Source organism: Myotis brandtii, unplaced genomic scaffold (assembly GCF_000412655.1).
Source record: "Myotis brandtii unplaced genomic scaffold, ASM41265v1 scaffold232, whole genome shotgun sequence".
NCBI classification, from domain to species: Eukaryota; Metazoa; Chordata; class Mammalia; order Chiroptera; family Vespertilionidae; genus Myotis; species Myotis brandtii.
The window spans coordinates 203,790-223,815 of record NW_005358729.1 but is presented as its reverse complement, the minus strand read 5'-3'; the positions used below and the strand labels follow the sequence as shown (position 1 = coordinate 223,815).

The 20,026-nt window shown below is 41.9% G+C and overlaps 1 protein-coding gene across 6 annotated transcripts in view; it reads right to left on the bottom strand.

Annotated features, from left to right (window-relative positions):
• Positions 1-20,026, bottom strand: part of RUNX1T1 (runt-related transcription factor 1; translocated to, 1 (cyclin D-related)) — a 146,583-nt gene that overhangs the window by 31,604 nt on the left and 94,953 nt on the right. For all 6 annotated transcript variants that reach the window (XM_014539967.1, XM_005866522.2, XM_005866521.2 and 3 more), the window contains exons 5-8: positions 19,564-19,745; positions 10,212-10,462; positions 4,588-4,673; positions 3,602-3,803 (exon numbers count right to left, since the gene is read on the bottom strand). In XM_014539967.1, coding sequence (XP_014395453.1) covers positions 3,602-3,803; positions 4,588-4,673; positions 10,212-10,462; positions 19,564-19,745 — 721 coding nt within the window. The remainder of the gene's footprint in view (positions 1-3,601; positions 3,804-4,587; positions 4,674-10,211; positions 10,463-19,563; positions 19,746-20,026) is intronic.

The window sequence follows — 20,026 nt, the reverse complement described above, 5'->3', positions numbered from 1 at the left end:
AATAATAATAATTTAAAAAATCTATTATTTCAAGAATAAATCTATTATTTTGAAAGTCCTCCAAGATATTAACCTATATTTAACTTAAAGAGTAGAAGTAACATAAGTTCAATGTGTACTCAATTTTAAAATTGTTTAAGAGGCTATTCCAAATAGTCCTCATTCAATATCTGCGGGGAAAAAAATCCCAAAATTCAATTAGGAATAGTTAATCATGTTATTTTACTAACCCCTCACAATGACTGAATAATATGGATATATTTCGAAAGTAAGAATGGTGATGGGTTTAGCAAATACAATACAGCAGTCTTGTAAGTTACATTCTCCTGTGCAGCCCCCAAACACAATTTTAAAATGCTAAGAATGTGTATGTGACTAAACATTGCCAGAATTTCCAAGCTAGAGATATAACTAGGGCAACCTTGTGAACTAAATAGTATACTGCCTATAATGTTATTCTGAAATTCTCAAGTTCTCATTTGAAATCAGGCAACAGCTTAAGAATTCAGAAAGCCAGGTTAGAAAACACACAACATAACTCTAGGATATGGAGATCTATATGTACATAAATATATAGACATACTATAGCTCCATCTGGATTTAAATGCCTCACTAACCACTTTACAGAGCCAACAACAACAACAAAAGCTTTATCAGCCAATAATCTCCCATCCTTTCATTCCACATCACTATATTCAACTCCAAAACCTAGGTGAGAACCTTAGAAAGCACTGAATGTAAGTGTTATGGTCCCTGATTACAAACCACCTGACCTGGTTTGTAATTTACAGCCACAGCCGAATCTGTAACTATAGCCACATGCCGACCCCACAAGATGGAACTCAAAGGCCTCAAGAATCTACTGGTAAATACACAGAGTAAAAGAGCGGCTGCCTGCTCAGATGTGCACATTGTGTGGCTCTTGACAGGTTTCCTCTGAAGGTGTCATAGTTTCTTAAGAGGAAATCTAGGGTCTGTGTCCCTAAGGACATGACATTCTTATCAGAATCCAAACAAATAAATGAAATACTTGTAGCCTTTGAATAATACAACCTACCAAAGCTTAAAGCCAAAGCAGTGTTGCCAAAAATATGAATTCCTTAAGCATCATTAAAAGCATCATAACTCCCCTTAAGAAGGAGTCTTTAGAAACCATTTTACTCTTTCGGTCACACAACAGGAGAACGGAACCTCTCTTTCCGGGGAATGATCAACTTTGGTATCGCCAGGATCCACATGCCACAGGGGTAACTACATCATGAGTGTCCTCTGTTCTGCGTGCTGAAAATAACTCACGTAAGCATGATGTTCTATCAGTTTCTGAAATTTTTCTTTTACAGAGCACAACAGATAGATAATACTCATGCTGTCAGTTCGGGGACTGAATTGAAGTGGCCATCTGGTGCCAGACCACTAGCTGGCTCCTTTCCTATCTTCTCCACTAGGTCAAAAGTTCCTCAAGGGAAGGAATGATTCACCTTTTCCCTATATCACAGTGTCCAGCATCTTCCTGGCACCTAGCAAGCACTCAATCAATAAGTACTGACTCAATGAACTTGTTCAATATGTATCAGATATTTTTACTCTCAAAGTTTTATTTACTTTAAGGCTCTCAATTTTTGCCTATACTGAATGGTTACAAATACACACCCCCACCTCTCACCCCTCCCCTTTTTTTTTATCCTGAGCTGATCTGTCATGATTAACCAATTTTTGTTTACAATAAGGAAATAAAAAACAAGATGCTTATGCTGCTCCAGTCTAAATAGTTTTATTTGGACCAATATCAAGTGCAAGTCAAACTTGATATTGCTTGCTATCACATAATCTAACACATACAGACTTGTCTTTAAAATATGCTTTCGAATGATGCCTGCTGGGTAAATTAAGTGACTTAGAAGCTTCCTTTATTTAATACATATTATGGTAATAGGCATTCAGCATTCAGGGATTAGTAGGAATCACAAACCTAAGCGTAAAGGAAACTTTATTGGCTAGGAATACTTTTAACTAAGAAGATCATATAATCAATAGTGATAATTAGGCCAACATCCTGAGCTTCGTCCAGCATGCTTTACAACATGGGCTGGACCCTACCCTGAGTTACCTGACAGGTGTGGGGTTGAACATAAGAAAACAAGAGAGAAGAGGTATCCACATCAATCCATCGCCACTAAGTTTACTCACATGATATACAGGTATAATGCCCAGCAATAAAAAGGATGACAGCTCAGTATTAATTTCAGAAAAACAGTTCACGGGCCACTCAAAAATTATTTCAGGTTCAAGATTTCTTCCACACTCACGAACCAGCTCAGAGATATTGCGCGTATGGTTCCAGACCACCACAATGAAGCAAGTATCAAAATAAAGTGAGCCACACAAATTGTCTTGCTCCCCAGTGCATGTAAAAGTTACTACGTTCACACTATATTGTAGTCTAATAAGCGTGTAATTGCATTAGGTCTAAAAAAACATGTACATACCTTAGTGGAAAATATTGTATTGGTAAAAAATGCTAACCATCATCTGAGCCTTTGGAAGGAGCCCGTACACCTTCCATTTGCACAAAACGCGGTATCTGCGAAATGCAATTAAATGGGGTATGCCCATATTTGGGATTCCATTCCTAATTATAATCCCAACAATCTCCACATATCAGTAATAAATATGGCTACTTATTAGCTTTCTACAATGCTCAAGTATGGCTAGATGAAGAGTCCGACATGGAACTAATATTAACAAAATCATGGTTAAGCCACCTAATTTAAGGTAAAATCACACAGTATGAGAGCTACATCTTCATCACTCATTTTCAAGGGGCAGTGGGCAAGGAATATAGCCCTTAGGTCTCTCTTCCTGGGGGAATTCTGAGGTCCTGCGGTGGCTGTTTTTTTAATGTAAGATACAGCTAAAAAATACGATCGTCTTTGCGACTGTCTTTCGTTACAAATCAGACAGCACACATCCCTGCCGGCAGATTCCCCAGAGCATGCTGGAGGTAGAGCAGCCGGGGGCCCAGCCCCTGAGCTACTGCTTTTGCAAGTTAGAGGGAGGGTCCAAAGACCTACACTGAGTGGCCAGATTATTATGACCACCCCATCAGTACTTCATTGACACTTCCAAATATACTGAATATTGAAAACTTCCTCAGCAAATACTCTCAAGGTTTTATTATTATTATGATGATTATTTGCATAACTAATTCACTTCATTGTACTGATGGGGTGGTCATAATAACCTGGCCACTCAGTGTATATTATGAAGGAGCACACGTGTTCGTGACGTTTGTGAAATCCGGTTTCGTATGAAGGAGCACACGTGTTCGTGACGTTTGTGAAACTCCGGTTTCGCTTTGCAGCTGCACCATGAGCCCAGCCCCGTGACCTGGAAAAGCAGCTTACGTTCTGTGACTGCCATGCACAGTCAGCCAATCTGCCCGCTTCCCCGACAGGCCGCCAAGACCTACTTGAAGATGTAGGCAGTGTTTATGGATCTAAACTCCCCGGCATAGCTTTATCTCGGACAAGCCGCGTTAGACAGGAAATCAGTTCTAGCATCAGAGAGATCTGCTCAATGGGTCCAGCGGCAGCAAAGATACCTAATGCCACGGGGTCCGGGTTGACGGGGCTCTGCTGCCGGGAGTGGCTGCTGCTACTGCTGCCGCCCTTTTTCAAGTCCTCGGCGTCGCTGTACCGCCGGATCCAGTAATTCAGCTCCTCTCGGTCCGCCTCCTGACACCGCCTCAGCACGGTGAGAGAGCGCCGGGTTTTCTCCACCATGTCCATGATGCAGTTTAACAGCTGCGTGGAAAACGGGGGGGAAGGAAGAACACCTATGTCAATCACTACAACTTCAAGACTTTGGTGGGTGGTGAAACGTACTATTTTAGGACAATGAAGGGCGCTGTTTTAATTCCTGAAGTCTTTAGTCTAATATTTTCAAAAGGTTGGATTTGAAATGGAGACTCAATCGAGGAGTAAACTCAGTGGGAATGAGAACACAGAGTGGGGGGCATGGACATGAGTCAGGACAAAGAGTATACATCACGAAGGTATGCAGCCACCTTTCCAAGTATTAATCCCAACACTGCATCGACCAAGCGAACCTTCCACAGTAAAACTATTAGTAGGTTTTAAGAACTCCCTTCCAGGCCTAGCTGGTCTGACTCCATGGATCGAGTGTCAGCCTGCGACTAAAGGGTCCCAGGTTTGATTCCGGTCAAGGGCACATGCCCAGGGTTGCAGGCTCGATCCCCAGTGTAGGGCATGCAGGAGGCAGTCGATCAACGATTCTCTCTGATCGTTGATGTTTCTCTCTCTCTCTCCCTTCCTCTCTAAAATCAATAAAAATATATCATTAAAAAAAGAACTCCCTTCCATGATCTAAACATGTCCCTTATGTAAGTGGCTTTGGTATCAATTTAGAAATCAAATCCTATATTGCACTTCAAACATTCTCATTATTTTTTCCAAGGTTAGCAGAAAACATAATGCCTTCAAAGTAGCCCCACACTTTTACTTTATCAGGTAACCACACTCTAGTTGCTTTCAAAACGTTTAAGCTAAACAATTACCAACATCTTACATGGTCAAGATGTTTCCACTCCTCTGCCCATTCTCTGTCAGTTAGCCTGTGATCAATCATTTCTTCTTGACGTGTGCCATGCAACCCTACAAATACAGAGAAGAAGATTAAATCGTCTTGAAGCATTTAGGATGTAAGTCATGTACACACAATATGAAACAATATTCAACCTTTAAATGGAGACACTCAGATTCAGAATTACCTTAGGCAGGTTCCTCACAGTGATAAAATGTTAGAATCAGAGCCCTAGCCAGTTTGGCTCAGTGGATAGAGCACTGGCCTGCAGACCAATGGGTCCCGGGTTCGATTCCGGTCAAGGACACATACATTGGTTGCAGGCGCCGGCCCAGGCCCTCATTGGGGCACGTGCAGGAGGCAACCAATCTATGTATTTCTCTCACATTGATGTCTCTGTCTTTCCCTCTCTCTTCCACTCTCCCAAAAAATCAATGGAAAAATATCCTCAGGTGAGAATGGACAAAAAAAAAATTTTAGTTTTTTAAAAAGTTAAAACCAGAAAGAATCTTAGAGGCGATCTGGTCAGAATCCTGTCTTTTACGCATGAAGGAGTAAAGTGACACTAGCCCCTGAGCTAGTTTTCCAAGTTAACATCCCTTGAGTGAAAATAAAGACAGCAAAAAATCATTCATGGGCAGGAATATGCTTTTCTAAAAACAACATGATAAAAAAGTTTCCACATTTCAGCATGGCATAAATGAGCACACTCCTATGACATATACCATACCTCCATGACAAAGTCAGGTCATAAAGAGGGGGCTTACATAATAGGAAAGCTGCACATACCCATTCAATTCACCAACATATATAAAACAGAAATAAATCGAACATCCTCCACGAAAAAATCAATATAGCAGACACAGTTTTGGACAAATATCATAAATCCAAAACAAGAAACTAAAAAACCTAACTTGTAGTCCATAGCATAAGTATATTTGCATCACAGTGAAGATGCTACCATTAAAAAAGGAACACATAAATGCTCACCAAGTGAGTAACAATAGCAAAACACACGAGCAGTTCTCAAAGATACTCATCGAAATAGAAAATAAATGTGTCTCAACAATAGCGAAAATATAAAGCAACCTACGTGTCCACTGATAGATGAATAAAGATGTGACACACACACACACACACACACACACACACACACACACACACAACAGTAAATATGCCATATTATGCAGCAATAAAAAATAATTAAATCTTGCCATTTGCAACAACATGGATGAATCTGCAGGGGTGGGGAACCTTGTCTCTGCCAAGGGCCATTGGGGTATTTAGAGCACCATTCGAGGGCCATACAGAATTGTCAACTTAAAAATTCACCTGCTCTATTTGGTCAAACACTTAATTAATTCACCCCTAATGCCTTGGCAGGGCCAGACCAAATGATTTCTCAGGCCTTATAGGGCCCTTGGGTTGGACGTTCCCCATCCCTGATCTAGAAGGCATTATGCTAAGTAAAATAAGTTAGACAGAGAAAGACAAACCCCATAAGGTTTTGTTTATATGTGGAACATAAAACAAAACAAAACAAAAACAGACTCACAGGAATAGAGACCAAAGGATGGTTACCGGGGTCGGGGGCGGGGGGGTGGAAGGGGTATATTGTCAATAGCATTGTGAATAGTTTGTATACCGACAGATAATTACTAAAATTAGAGGGGTGGTCACTTGTAAGGTATAAAAGTGCCGGGTCACTATATTGTGCACCTGAAACCAATATAACCAATATAAGATTGTACACCAACGACACTTAAATTTAAAAAATTGAATGAATACCAAAACAAATTGTTAAAACACGAAGAAACTGACACAGTTAAACTGGATAACACAATAAAACCTTTTATTTGCACTGCATAAAAAACCTCAGTGAACTATATAAAAAAGAATAGAGTGGGAGGCTCTGACCAGCCTGGAAAGGGGTTGCTCTTCCTGAAAAGTCATTATGCATAAAACACCTTTGGTTCCCCTGTAAAGGAAAGGCACCAGGCTATGGCAATTTCCAGTTTAAACAACTGAAACTACTCTTTTTGCTTTAGAAACTCTGAGTAGCAAATTAAGACTGGCATGAATTGGGCTTCTTGCCACCTAGGGTCTTCCTCTGAGGGTACCATGTAAGGGTACAATCACAACAGAGCTATGAGACACTGCATCACTCACTGCATTACTCTTCTGCGAAATCTGAGTGGCTAAAAATCCCCCCTTTTATCTGATTTGGAAAAATAAAGATGAAGAGTCACATGCCTGTTTTCAGCCAACCATAAAATATGAGTGAATATCAACCATGAACAATGAACAAATGTATGGCAACTTTTTCTCAGACTAACTACAAAGGTTAATATAAAACACTGCATCAAAAAAAGGAGACATATGTAATACTCTTTGTAATACTTTAAGCAGTAAATAAATAAATAAAATAAAAAATAAAAAACAAACAAACACTGCATCATTTCTGCCCAATGAGAACATAATCCGAGATATATTTTAAGAGTTAAAATTGTCAATGCCACCTATTGGTAAAACTGTAGAACTGCAAACATGTTGGGGAAAAGTAGCATTTAGCTGTTGCTGTTTGTTGTGACTATTTTAAGTTGAAATGTTTGCAAATGTGTAATTTTTGTTGACTATTTGTTGCCTGTTTCAAAGAAAAAGCATCGCCACTGAAATGAACCATCACAGAAGAGAACGAGGGAGGATGAAGGTATAAAAGTAGCACCGACTTTCACAATGGAGACCTTTAAGGACCAAGAACTCCAGAGATTTCGAAAGTTTCAAAATTCAGCTAAGTCACGATACAAGTTCTAACACATGGAATAATAATAATAAAGCGAAACAGGATGTCAGTGGCTAATGAGATTCCAACATTTGTGGAACAGTATTAAGCTTTCTATCATTTTTAAAAACAAGCAAGTGCATTAGAAACATGTTTGAGCCCAAGTACTTGGTGAGAAAATATAGGACTCATTTGTTGCTTCTGAACGCTGAAGGTCATTTGTTAGAGTCAAGTCTTTAAAAAGAAAACATAGCACAACTCAAATTAAATAATGTAAAAACTTTACATTATTTCATTTCTCTATTTCAGATACTTAAATTCTCATCAGCACACAGTTTTTATTTATTTTCATAACTAGAGGCCCGATGCACAAAATTTGTGCAAGGGGCTCAGCGCCCACAGCCCCAGCTGCCCCACCCACTGGTCGTCTGGTCTAATCAGCATATTAGCTCTTTATTTTATAGCCTACCAGGGAGATGTACTAGGAGACAGTGGCTCATTGGCATTAAGGAGCACATGTTCATTTGTGGGAAGTTTGACACTAAAGTTGAGTCTTAACCGATTCTTACACTTTAGAAGATTTTAGCTAACCAGGCTAAAACTCTAAGTTTATTTATAACTGATGCTGCTGATAGAATTATTTTATTAAAGGATTCTAGTGAGTATATGTCCCTACATATAAGAGGCATTTATAAATCATATCGGACTAAGTATAACTTTATGACAATTTTATTATCTTCACCTGAAGATATGTTTATTGATTTGAGAGAGAGAGGAAGAGAAAGGAAAAGAGAAGGGAGAGAGGAACAGAGGGAGAGAAGGAGAGAGGGGGTGAGGGATCGAGGGAGGGTGACATCAATGTGAGAGAGAAACATCGATTGGTTGCCTCCCAGACGCACCCCGACTGGGGACCAAACCCGAAATCTAGGTTTGTGCCCTGAATGGGACTCTAAGCCACAACATTTTGGTGTATGGGACGATGCTCCAACCATCTGAGCACCCAGCCAGACTTTGACAATTTTTATATTTTCAAAAGGGCAGCCTGGTGTAACACCATAATTTCTCTCTCAGACACCAAGATTTAATTTTATTTTAACACATACTAAACTCTGCCAGATTTTAAGGATGATAACATAGTTGCACATATTTATAGAGATTAGCACTATTAATCTTAGAAGCTATTATAATTTTAAAGTAAGAAACATGGTCTGAAAAAAATTACATAAAACCAACAGATGTAATGCATAAAGGGATTTTTAACATTACTAGGTGAAAACATAATCATTGCACATAAGTGTAATTACTTCCTTGATGGTTACTTAATAGTGCACTAGAACTAATATTTCATAAAATAGCATTTGCTACCGAAGAAACAGGCCATTTCCTAGCAGCTACAAAGTGGGATATCTTGAATTGCTCTTACAATGACCTGGTGACTCCACTTCTACTTGAAAATGAACAATCAGGTGTCTGGGGCATTGAGTCAGAGACAAATGGCCAGGCTTTTGCTTGGAAGGGTTGGCTGTTATCACCTTTGATTTGGGGTTAAAATATCAACCCTGCCTGAGAAATAACATAACCACTTTTGAGAGTTCTTCAGAAATGGTACCGGGAGAACATTAGATGGGCTATTAAGAAAATACAAATTATATGCTTAGCCCTTTCTCTGACACATTATGAGTGCAGAAGTGACTACTGTGGGAAGCAGAACTACTACTTTGCTATCTCACAACCTGGGCCTTAATTGCTCCTCACCTTACCCTATCTCTCCCTTTCTGCTTTCTAAACATTTAGAGGGTTGTATGTGGAAAGGCAAACAGACCTTATATATGGCAGTCCCCACTTGCTAGTAACCTAGTTATACATCTACCTACATGGCTGCTCACCAGGATACCTCTGCCTGTGGCTAAAATCACTGTCCCTACTATTCAGACATTGAGAAATTGGCTGCACTTCCCAGAGATCTGCATCCTCGGGTCTATGCTCTGGTTTTCCACTTGGACTTTATCCCTTACTGTTTCCAGCATCCTTGCCCAACAAATCACCCATGTCAGGAAAATTAGTCAGCAACTAGCTAGGAGGTAAAGAGAAGTGCTGTTGGTGGGTGGCCTGGACACAGAAAATGGAAAAAGAGAGGGTTGACTATTGCTCTCCATCAGCTTATAAATAGCTTGACTCACCAAAAATTAAGAATCACTAGACTCTAATGAACAAAATAAACTAATGAACAAAATAGATCCAGAGACACGGAAGCATGGAACAGACTGTCAAATCTCACAGAGAGGGTGGGGGTGGGTGGGTCAGAAGAATTCAACCAAAGAATTTCTACACATATATGCATAACCCATGGACACGGACAACAGTGTGGTGAAGGCCTGGTGCGGGGGGCGGGTGCAGGCTAGAATGGCTAAATGGAACCAAAAGGTGGACACAAGTAATACTTTCAACAATAAAGATTTAAAAAAAAAAAGAATAGCAGGAGCGCCAGGAACAGTGCTCTGATACCTTCACCTCAACCACTGCTCATGCATCAAAACCTACCTTGCTCATCTTCCCTCTCATTTTTCATGCTGTTCACTTGCTCTTTAGAAGTCAATGTCTCCTAAATGCTTCATTTCCAATAGTTTTATTCAAAACATGAATGGAGGCAAATGGAACACATATTTACAAACTCATTCCATCTCAAGAATTATAAATCTTGCATTTATTCACTGGCAGTTTCAAGTTAAAAAAACAAAAGGCACCAAATCATCCCTCAAAGAACATGGGTTAAGTCAGAGACATACATCCAATCCCATTAAGAAGCGAACCAATCTTTCCGTCTTACCCATAGGTCTGTTTCTGTCCCTGAGGTCCCTGTGGCTGGGGTGTCGATAGGAGTCCCTGTAGTGGTGGGCAATGGCCATATCATCCAAACGGTAGTGCTGAGGTGGAGGTGGGGTGGGGTGAGGCAGGCCATTGGGCTGGTAGGACAAGCCGTTATTTGGACTGTACCGCTGGCCGGGGCTAATGGTGCATGGCCGCTTGCTCGGATGTTCTGAGTGCAAAGGCTCTCTGTCAAAGCCATTTTCTTTGGTTCTGCGGGGGCAGGGGGAGGAGAAGGAGAAAAAGATTTTGTTTCATGATATATTCAGAAACCAGCATAATTCAAACACTCACATTTGAACTTGCAATATACACAATATTCCTGCATTGGCCGCAAACTTTGTAAACTCAGAAGACCACTGACTGGTAATTCACTGCAACGCATGCTGAGGTCTACATGATCACCGAACTGCACACAGGAGAAAATGGTTCAATTCTCAAACATCTCTTGGAAAATATATTTTCATTTGAGGCTCATATATGGTTAGGGTCATGAATAAAAGGAAATCCCAATCTCACTCCGTAGATAACATTTCCATTCAAAAGAGAATACTTGGTTCCTAACATATTACCCTAAGACATTGTATCTGGTGAAGATTCAAATTAGACATCATTCTCTTGATGAATTCTTCAGGTTAGACACCTACTCCATGCATCCACCCTGGCTAACGTTCGTATCAGAGAACACCTAAGAGCTGTGTTGCCCAATACAGTAGCCACATGTGTCTGCTTAAATTTAAATGTAAGTTAATGAAAATTAAAGTTTACGATTTGGGTCTTCAGGAGCAGTGGCCACATTTCAGGGGCTCAGTCACCACCTGGGGCTGTGGTTACAGACGGGGACTGCACGGACAGAGAACATTCCTGTCATCACAGACAGCTCAATGGGCAAGTGCTGATCAAATGAGCTAACACAATAAAGCAATGCAACGCCTGGCACTCTCACATTGCCTGGGGTCATCTGGGTATCCATCTGCGGTCACACGGAGCTAGCTGCGACTAAAGAGAATTTAGGTGAACCCCTTATTTTAAAGTTGGGGAAACATGCTCAGAGAGCATGCGTGACCTCACTGGGGTCATCGGGCCTCAGGGCAGGACAGCACATCCTGCCGGCACTTGATTATGTGACACACAAAACTCTGAACTTGGCTTTTGGAAGGAATACATTATATAAACTAGACCTGATAATGAATCACTGCTCCTATATCTGTTCAAAAAGAGGTGGGGCTAGAGCACCATTTTCTGGCTGAACTAGGTCTCTATCTGTAAGGACAAACTTCATATACACAGTCAGACAGGAATCAGCCACATCCCACTGTGACTGGAACAACAGCTCCCAAGCTAATTTCTGATGAAGGAGCTGGCCCTCACCACAAGACCAGCACTCTATCATTTAGACCCGTCATAAGGTCTATTTTCCCTGTAAAATTTCCCCATGAGAATTCTACCAAGTCACAGCAGCTACAGACTTCTGCACGCCTTTTTGATTCTATGTTGGGAAGAATAGCATAGAGGCCTGAAGACATTTCCCCCCCCTTTCCTGGCTTCCAGGATAGTCTTGGTCTGGTAGTACTAGAGGAACCAGAGTAGCAACTGACTTAACAAGGGAGGTCATTAGGGCCACAAGATTCTACAATGAGCCATCTGTTACATCGAGTAGGGTAGACCCCCAGTGACAACTGACACACACAAGATTGAGAAGGATAAAGGGCTTGAAGACAGAAGGTATGGGACACAAAAAAGCTGAGGAACACTGCAGAGTTCAGTGTGCAATGAATACATGCCCACTACATCCTGGAGAAAGATGCACTGTCCCGGAGACAGCAGACTGGCCAATACTGGACATGACAGCAGGACATGGTTGGGGGGGGGGGGGGGGGGGGGGGGGGGGCGGGGGGCGCGCAGATGTCTCAATGATGCTCCCATCAAAGTATGTGTCTGTCCTAAAGCATCATTAATATCAGACTAAAAAATGTCCACTATAGCTCAGACATTACCTAAACGCGTTTCTTTAACACAATTTTTAAAAGTGAAAGGAAACATTTTAGATACTGATTTATCTTCTAAGAGTATATCTATGTGATTCTAATCTGTATTTCCATGTCCTATATATTTCTGAAAAATACACTTCAACATTCAATGCATATGACCAGCATCAATCAGTTGAAAAAATACTGCAGACTATTAGTAGCTATGAACATAATGCTGACACATCACCTACCTTACGGGCAGTGTGGTGTAGTGGTAAGAGCTCTGGACTGGGAATCATGAGCTATGAGATCTAGTCCTGGCTCTTCCACGACTAGCTGTGTGACCTTGGGCAAGCCACTTAACCTCTCTGGACCTCAGTTTGCTCATCTGTAAAATGAAAGGGTTGGACTAAGTCAGTGGTTTTCAAACTGTGCCACCTGAGGCACTAAGGGATTCTGCAGGCAATGAAGAACTTTTCCTGTAAACAATCAAAATTTAAAGGGCCAGAGGAACCCACTTCTTATTATCTCTTTTTGTAAATTTAGGTTCCACTTCAGGCAGCGGTTCTCAACCTGTGGGTCGCGACCCCTTTGGCGGTAGAACAACCCTTTCACAGGGGTCGCCTAAGACCATCTTGCATATCAGATATTTACATTACGATTCATAACAGAAGCAACATTACAGTTATGAAGTAGCAACGAAAATAATTTTATGGTTGGGTCACAACATGAGGAACTGTATTTAAAGGGCCAGAAGATTGAGAACCACTGACTTAAGGTTTCATTTTATTTTATTTTTTTATCTTTATTGTTCCAAGTATTTTAAAGGGAAAAGTCTGCCGCTAAAATCAAGTTTGAAAACCACTGGACTAGATTTCTGAGGTCCCTTCTAGTTTGAAACCTCTTTCATTCCATTTTCCTATATTTACATCTAAATGTCCTGGTTCTGGCCCTAGATGGTTTGGCTCAGTGGATAGAGTGTCAGCCTGCGAACTGAAGGGGCCGGGATTCGATTCTGGTCAAGGGCACATGCCCAGGTTGCAGGCTCGATCCCCAGTAGGAGGCGTGCAGGAGGCAGCCGATCAATGATTCTCATCATTGGTGTTTCCATTTCTCTCTCCCTCTCCCCTCCATTCTGAAATCAATAAAAATAAAAATTAAAAAAAAAAAGTGGCATGGTTCTGCAGATCCAAAGACATAGGGCTGATGGTCCTCTGGCCAAACGGTGCCTGTGTCAACCACTTTAGCCAACAGAGTAGTTCTCTGTTCTTTGCTTTGAACGACTTATTATTTATAGCTAATTCCTTATGCAAAAATAGAAAATATCCTCTAAATACCTTATAGCAGCCACTGTTGCATTTCTAAATGTAGAAACGTTTTTGGCCCAGTTGTGTCAAACCACTTCAACTTACGGGTTCTGCCTACCTTGTTCAAATATAACAACATACAATATTCAAAGAATTTTTAGAATGTTGTTTATCTTTACCCTTAGATTAGCCATCTGGTCAGTGCTATTCCGTCAATGAACCATTATTATCAAAAGAGATATTTCCCCCTCAGCAAGGACACTGCCATCCTAAGCAGGGCTCAGTCCCCAGTCTGTCCTATCTTTTCTAGCAGGACTCCGCTGTCCAACCCTGGGCCCTACTGCTCAGGTAGCTATGGCAACAATAGAGCTCATCACCTCACAGAAGTCGTTAGATTTTAACAGCAAAACATGAAAACCTTCATGGCCCACAAAAACAAGTCTGTGCAAGGTCTCCCTGGTGCTTCCTTGAATCACTTACGTCCAGTAAAAGGTCAAGCCTAGTTAGTTAAAGGATGGATGCATGTCCAGAAATGTAACTAAAACAACGTAATTGTTATCCGTCTGTCTCCTTCTTAGAATGCCTACAACTATCTATACCTTATTTGCCTGAGCAAATTCCAAATTTGCTCATTTGTTACCCTTTCAAAGTGTAGTAAGCAAAACTAAGTGAATTTAGATAAGAATTTTACATAATACCTTTCTCTTTTTTCTAATATATTTTTACTGATTTCAGAGAGGAAGGGAGAGAGAATCATGGATCAGCTGCCTCCTGCATGCCCCCTACTGGGGGATTCTGCCCACAACCTGGGCATGTGCCCTTGACCGGAATCAAACCCAGGACCCTTCAGTCTGCAGGCCGATGCTTTATCCACTGAACCAAACCAGCTAGAGCCATCATACTAAAAATGTATCTAAAACAAAATATATTACAAATTCCCACCTCCTTAAAAAAAAAAATCAAACCTAATTCTTCCTGACAACCCATGGTGGTTTCTGTGCTTTGCTCTCATCTTAGGGGAGGTAGGATATTCAGACGAGAGGTAACAGAAAGCTGAATGACACAGGACCGTTACTGCTGGGCCATATGGTAGGAGAAGCCTTCAGTCCCTCCATGGCCAGACAACCACGGAGAAACCGTTTCTGTGCTTTGCTCTCATCTTAGGGGAGGTAGGATATTCAGACGAGAGGTAACAGAAAGCGGAATGACACAGGACCGTTACTGCTGGGCCATATGGTAGGAGAAGCCTTCAGTCCCTCCATGGCCAGACAACCACGGAGAAACCTCCCCAGCAGCATGCCAACACCTTCAGGAGGGAATGAAGCGCAGGTGGATGAGGACCACTTCAGACATATAAACATGCTGCCCGGACCTTCAAGGATGACAATACAGCAGGTTCAGAGCCATCTGAGCCTTCTTTTCTCCCCCAACAAGAAGGTGGGATGTGTCTCCCAGAGCTCACCATCTGCTCAACGGTTAGGTTCCTGCTACTGGCTGTCCCCTGCCTTTCATAATTTCTGGCCACTGCTGACATCTTCAATTTATACTGCTCCTCCTGGCCGGGGCTGTGCTTTCTTAACTCTGTTCTGTCAACGTTACATTGTGAGTGAAGCCCTCCAGTTTTTTTTGGTCAGTGAACCAATCATAGCATTTTGTTCCTGTGTTGATGGCTATTTTCATTGCTGTGTGTCTCAGAGATGCAGCTTTTAAAACAGGAGAAAGCAAGAAAGCAAGCAAGAAAGACTCTTAAGGGAGAGACTATTTTGTATTATACTGAAAATGACTACAGTAAGTTTAATGATTTATTTACTCAAGGAGTAGGGTTTTTGTTGTTTTATGAGTGGGTATACATAGAAACCCACTATGTGTAATACACTATCCTGAGCGTTAGTGGGCATACGAAGATAACCAAGAGATAATCCCTCAACACCCTCCATAAAATTATCACTTAATACCAGACATACATTCTTTGTGGAAGTATACTGGCAATAAATCTTTTACTGTAAAGACAATTTAATTGGAGACATGACTTCTATATTTTCACACAGGACCTGCACTTGGCAGGTACCATAAAAATAGTACCAAAGTAATATGGAAGATGAGAGTGAGAAAAAAGCACTCCAGAATGTGCACTTGAATGAGCAGGGTCTACGGAGTTGGTTCAAATTTTGGCTCTGCTATTTGTTGGACAGAGGAACTTAACCTCTATAAGCCTCAGTGTTTTCATCCACAAAATGGGAATGAGGACCTCAGAGCTACTGAGAGGACTATCTGAAAGAATCTGCATAAAGAACCTAACACATATTTAGCATTCAATAACTTCAAGCTGATAGTGTAGAATCCTAGTTATAAGAGCAGGGGCGTTCCAGGCAGAGAATCCAGGGTTAGAATCCCATCCGTGCCTTTTACAAACTATGTGACCTCAGACACATTACCCCGCCTGCCTGAATCTATGCCATAGGACTGTTAGCATGTAAATTACTTAGCACAAGGCCGGGAACATCTTAAGGGCTCAGTGAATAGTAACTATTTATGATTGGGAAGCCTGTATTAAATAGTAGATATTGTCTGAATTAGCCTGTGAAGCATGAACAGAATTATGGCATGAAGACATGAAGAGTATTCGGCAGTGCCCGGCTGATGTGGCTCACTGGTGGAGCACTGACCTATGAACTAGGAGGTCATGGTTCAATTCTTAGTCAGGGCACATATCTGGGTTGTGGATTTGATCCCCAGTAGGGGGCATGTAGGAGGCAGCTGATCAATGATTCTCTCATCATTGATGTTTCTACCTCTCTCTCCCTCTTCTTTCCTAAATATATATATTCAGCATGGCTAGGCTAGCATGTCCATGTTGAGACCAGTATGGAGAGACCAAAATGTCCTCTACAAACCATGCTATCTCATCACGTACAGCAACTTAATGCTATTTCACTAGAATCCTTCACAACTGGGAGTATTTTTTTAAAAAAAATTCATTTCTACATGGATGATTACTCACTTCTTGAAAGTTCACTATGCATAAAAGATCTAACACAAAACAACAATATATGAATACAAAGTTAAACATTATTTTTCCTACAAAACTGAATGCTGTTGGTAATATAGATTTAATTCTTAACTTCTAGTCTCTTATTTATGGTCAATTAATCCTGCAATTCCTTGTAAAGTGTACCTATTTACCTTTTCTCTTAACAAATACAAAAATATTGAAACATCATTCATTTTACAGAAAAAAATGAACCTAGTAGTTTCAGCTGGTGTGTACTGTGTTGGCAAATGTTATATATTCAATGAACATGGTTTCAAAATGATGGCCTTCTGCCCTGCTGGCGTGGCTCAGTGGTTGAGCATGGACCTATAAACCAGGAGGTCACGGTTCGATTCCCGGTCAGGGCACACGCCTGGGTTGCAGGCTCAATTCCCCCCAGTAAGGGGCATGCAGGAGGCAGCCAATCCATGATTCTCTCTTATCACTGATGTTTCTATCTCTCTCCTTCCCCCTTCCTCTCTGAAATCAATAAAAATATATTTTAAAAAAAAAGAAAAGAAAGTAGAATAAATTTCACTGCTCCATACAGGGGAAAAATGATTTTTGTAGGCTTCCCTACAGAGTATTCATTTCTCTGTAAATAATAATAATAATGCTTAAAAAAAAAAGACATAACCAGTGACAGTCATATTTGAGGAGAGAAAAAAGTTAAATTTGCCAAAAAGCCATCCCTAAAACATGTGACAACTGTTTAGTAGATTAAATCTGCAATTATCACAAAATTTAAGCCCCCAAAGTTGTAAACAAAATGCAGAGTGCTCTTTTGTTCATGGCGTGTCACGAACAAATTACCAGGATGTGTTTTCTCCTCAGGTGTCAGTTTTTCCCTCTTCCAGTGACGGATGGTTCCCAGTGTTATTACAGAAACAGATTGATCTTTTTAATGAGCCAGTTTAATAGACTCCAGAATCTCGGCGTGGCTGCTCATCCATGTCAGACCATATGCACCCACAAAACATTCAGTGAAACAGAAAAACCTCTGCTGTCAGACGGCCCCGTCCTCTACCGCATCTCACACAGCGGGTCTGGAGGCGCAGATAATAACCAGAGGAGAGGAACATGCATATGCAAACAAGATGCAGGGAATACAGGCAGAGGCAGACGAGGGAGGCCCGTATTTTCTTGGCTCCGATCGAATTCCCACAAGATGCAAGTGTATTTACACAACATGTTCTCATGCCCCTTCCTCGTAACTCTAAGGAAATCCGTTTGCCATCTTTCCATTGCAACACACCTTTCGGGGCTCCACGTGAACAAGAAAGCTCCATCCAAGGAGCAAGATTGTACAGCCCCACTCCGGCCGCTAATTCTGTCGATGAGTGACCACGGGGAGAATGTAGCCGGAGGCTCTCAGAGTCCTACCTGGCCCCAAGCGTGCACGCACACACACAGCTACAGCACTAACGGGACGTTTCCGTGTCGATGTTAGCATGTCCTTCAGGGCCGACCTCACTGCCTGAGGAACGTCTAAAGGCACAGTCCTTTCAAACATAAATCACTGGAAAAGAACCAGTGGGGCGATGGCTGGGAATATAGAGAAATGAATGAAAAGGTGTTCAGGCTGCCTGTTGTGGCTACTTAGCAGCTAGGGTTTCTAGAATACGTTGTGTCCGTTTCCAATTTTGCCTATAGGATGACTTTTACATGTATCACAGGTATCTAAACCTTTCCCCGTTACCCTGTTTTTTCTCTCCAGTTTTCCACCCGGTCTCTCCCCGATTCTTTTCCTACACTGTCCTGAAAGAAATGGGGGTGCACCCGCTTTTTCTCATCTCATACCTGCACCCAGGACTGCCTTCCTGCAGGGTAAACAGGATCAGACAGAATGCACAGGGAAGCATCCATCCTGGGGCCGCTTCTTGGTTTTCAGGTGGTGCCATGCAGACACATGGGTTAAGTAGTTCCCTTTAAAAGCTAAAGGATTAAATGCTTACATATGGCCGAGGAAAGATGACTTGCAAAAATAAAAATTAAAAAATTAGCACTATTGGTAGGTCATGTATGAAGGTGAGTCTACAGCATGTCAGAAGTAAACTAATGTGTAACCTTTGCTTCAGGAATTTTATACTATTAAGAGGGAGGTCCTATGTCGAGAGAGAAATTCCAGAGACTTTAGCATGGAAATTATAGTAACTGTATGTAAACTGGCTTGCTTTTAATAACATTCTGTGTGCCCTAGCCAGTTAGGCTCAGTGGATAGAGAGTCGGACTGGGAACTGAAAGGTCCCGGGTTCAATTCTGGTCAACGGCACATACCTCGGCTGCAGGCTCCTCCCCGGCCCGGGCCCTAATCGGGTGCGTGCAGGAGGCAACCAATCGATGTGTTTCTCTTACATTGATATTTCTCTCTGTCTTTCCCTCTCTCTTCAACTCTCTCTAAAAATCAATGGAAAAATATCCTTGGTGAGGATTAAAAGAAAAAAAGAATAATATTTTTTAAATGACAATTTTAAGACTGTGTGTCTAAGAACCATCAGTGGCAGTTAGCACATTTGAATAGCATTCATCTTTACCTTTTACTTTATTTAATTTTTAAAGAATTTTTTATTTTTTTAATTTTAGGAAGAGAGGAAAGGAGAGGGAGAAAGGAGAGAGAGAGAGAGAGAGAGAGAGAGAGAGAGAGAGAGAGAGAGAGTTTGTTGTTCCACTTATGTATGCATCCACTGGTTGATTCTTGTATGTGCCCTGACTGGGGATCAAACCACAACCTTGGTGTAATGGGACAATGTTCTCACCAACTGAGTGAGCTACCTGGTCAGGGCCTTCACCTTTGACTTTAATATTATAAGCAACAAAGATGAATCGTCACAAAAGGCTGACACAGGCCAGAGAGTCATCCCTCTGTAACATCCCAGGCCAGAGCGAGGTCCCCAGGAGGGACCCTTTAGCTTATGGCTATTTGCAACAGGTGTAGGTGAGCAGTCAGCTTAGACATCCCACGGGTACCAGGCCAAGGCCGGGCCAGCCCGCCGCGCTCCCCCTCACCTGTCTGGAGTCCGCCTCTTCCCGTTCTCGTTCACGTCGAGGAGCAGCTCGGAGGAGTCCACAGGGGAGGTGGTGCTGGCGTCCAGGAGCAGCTGCTCGTGCTGGGCGAGGTACTGGGCAGGGTTCTGCTTGGCCAGCCTCGCGCAGTGCAGGAGCTCGCGCTGCAGCAGGGGCAGGTTCGCCTGCGGGAGGGGACAAAGGCAATAGGTGTGGTGTCCAGGCACAGGTCCCAGTGCTGCTCCCTGACCTGCACTGCCCCGAGCATGAGGTGCCTGACCTGTGTGAGCCACCTCACCCCTCCGGCTTCCAGGACCACGGGGAGCACTGGGGTTGGCACTTATTTACTTTTAACGTCCTTCAGATCTGAGCCTAATATAATATTAAGCCCCCCAGGATATAAAGTTCTGGCTCCATCCATCAGCAATTTTTGTTTATTCCTCATGGAAGACACAGGGTATATGAA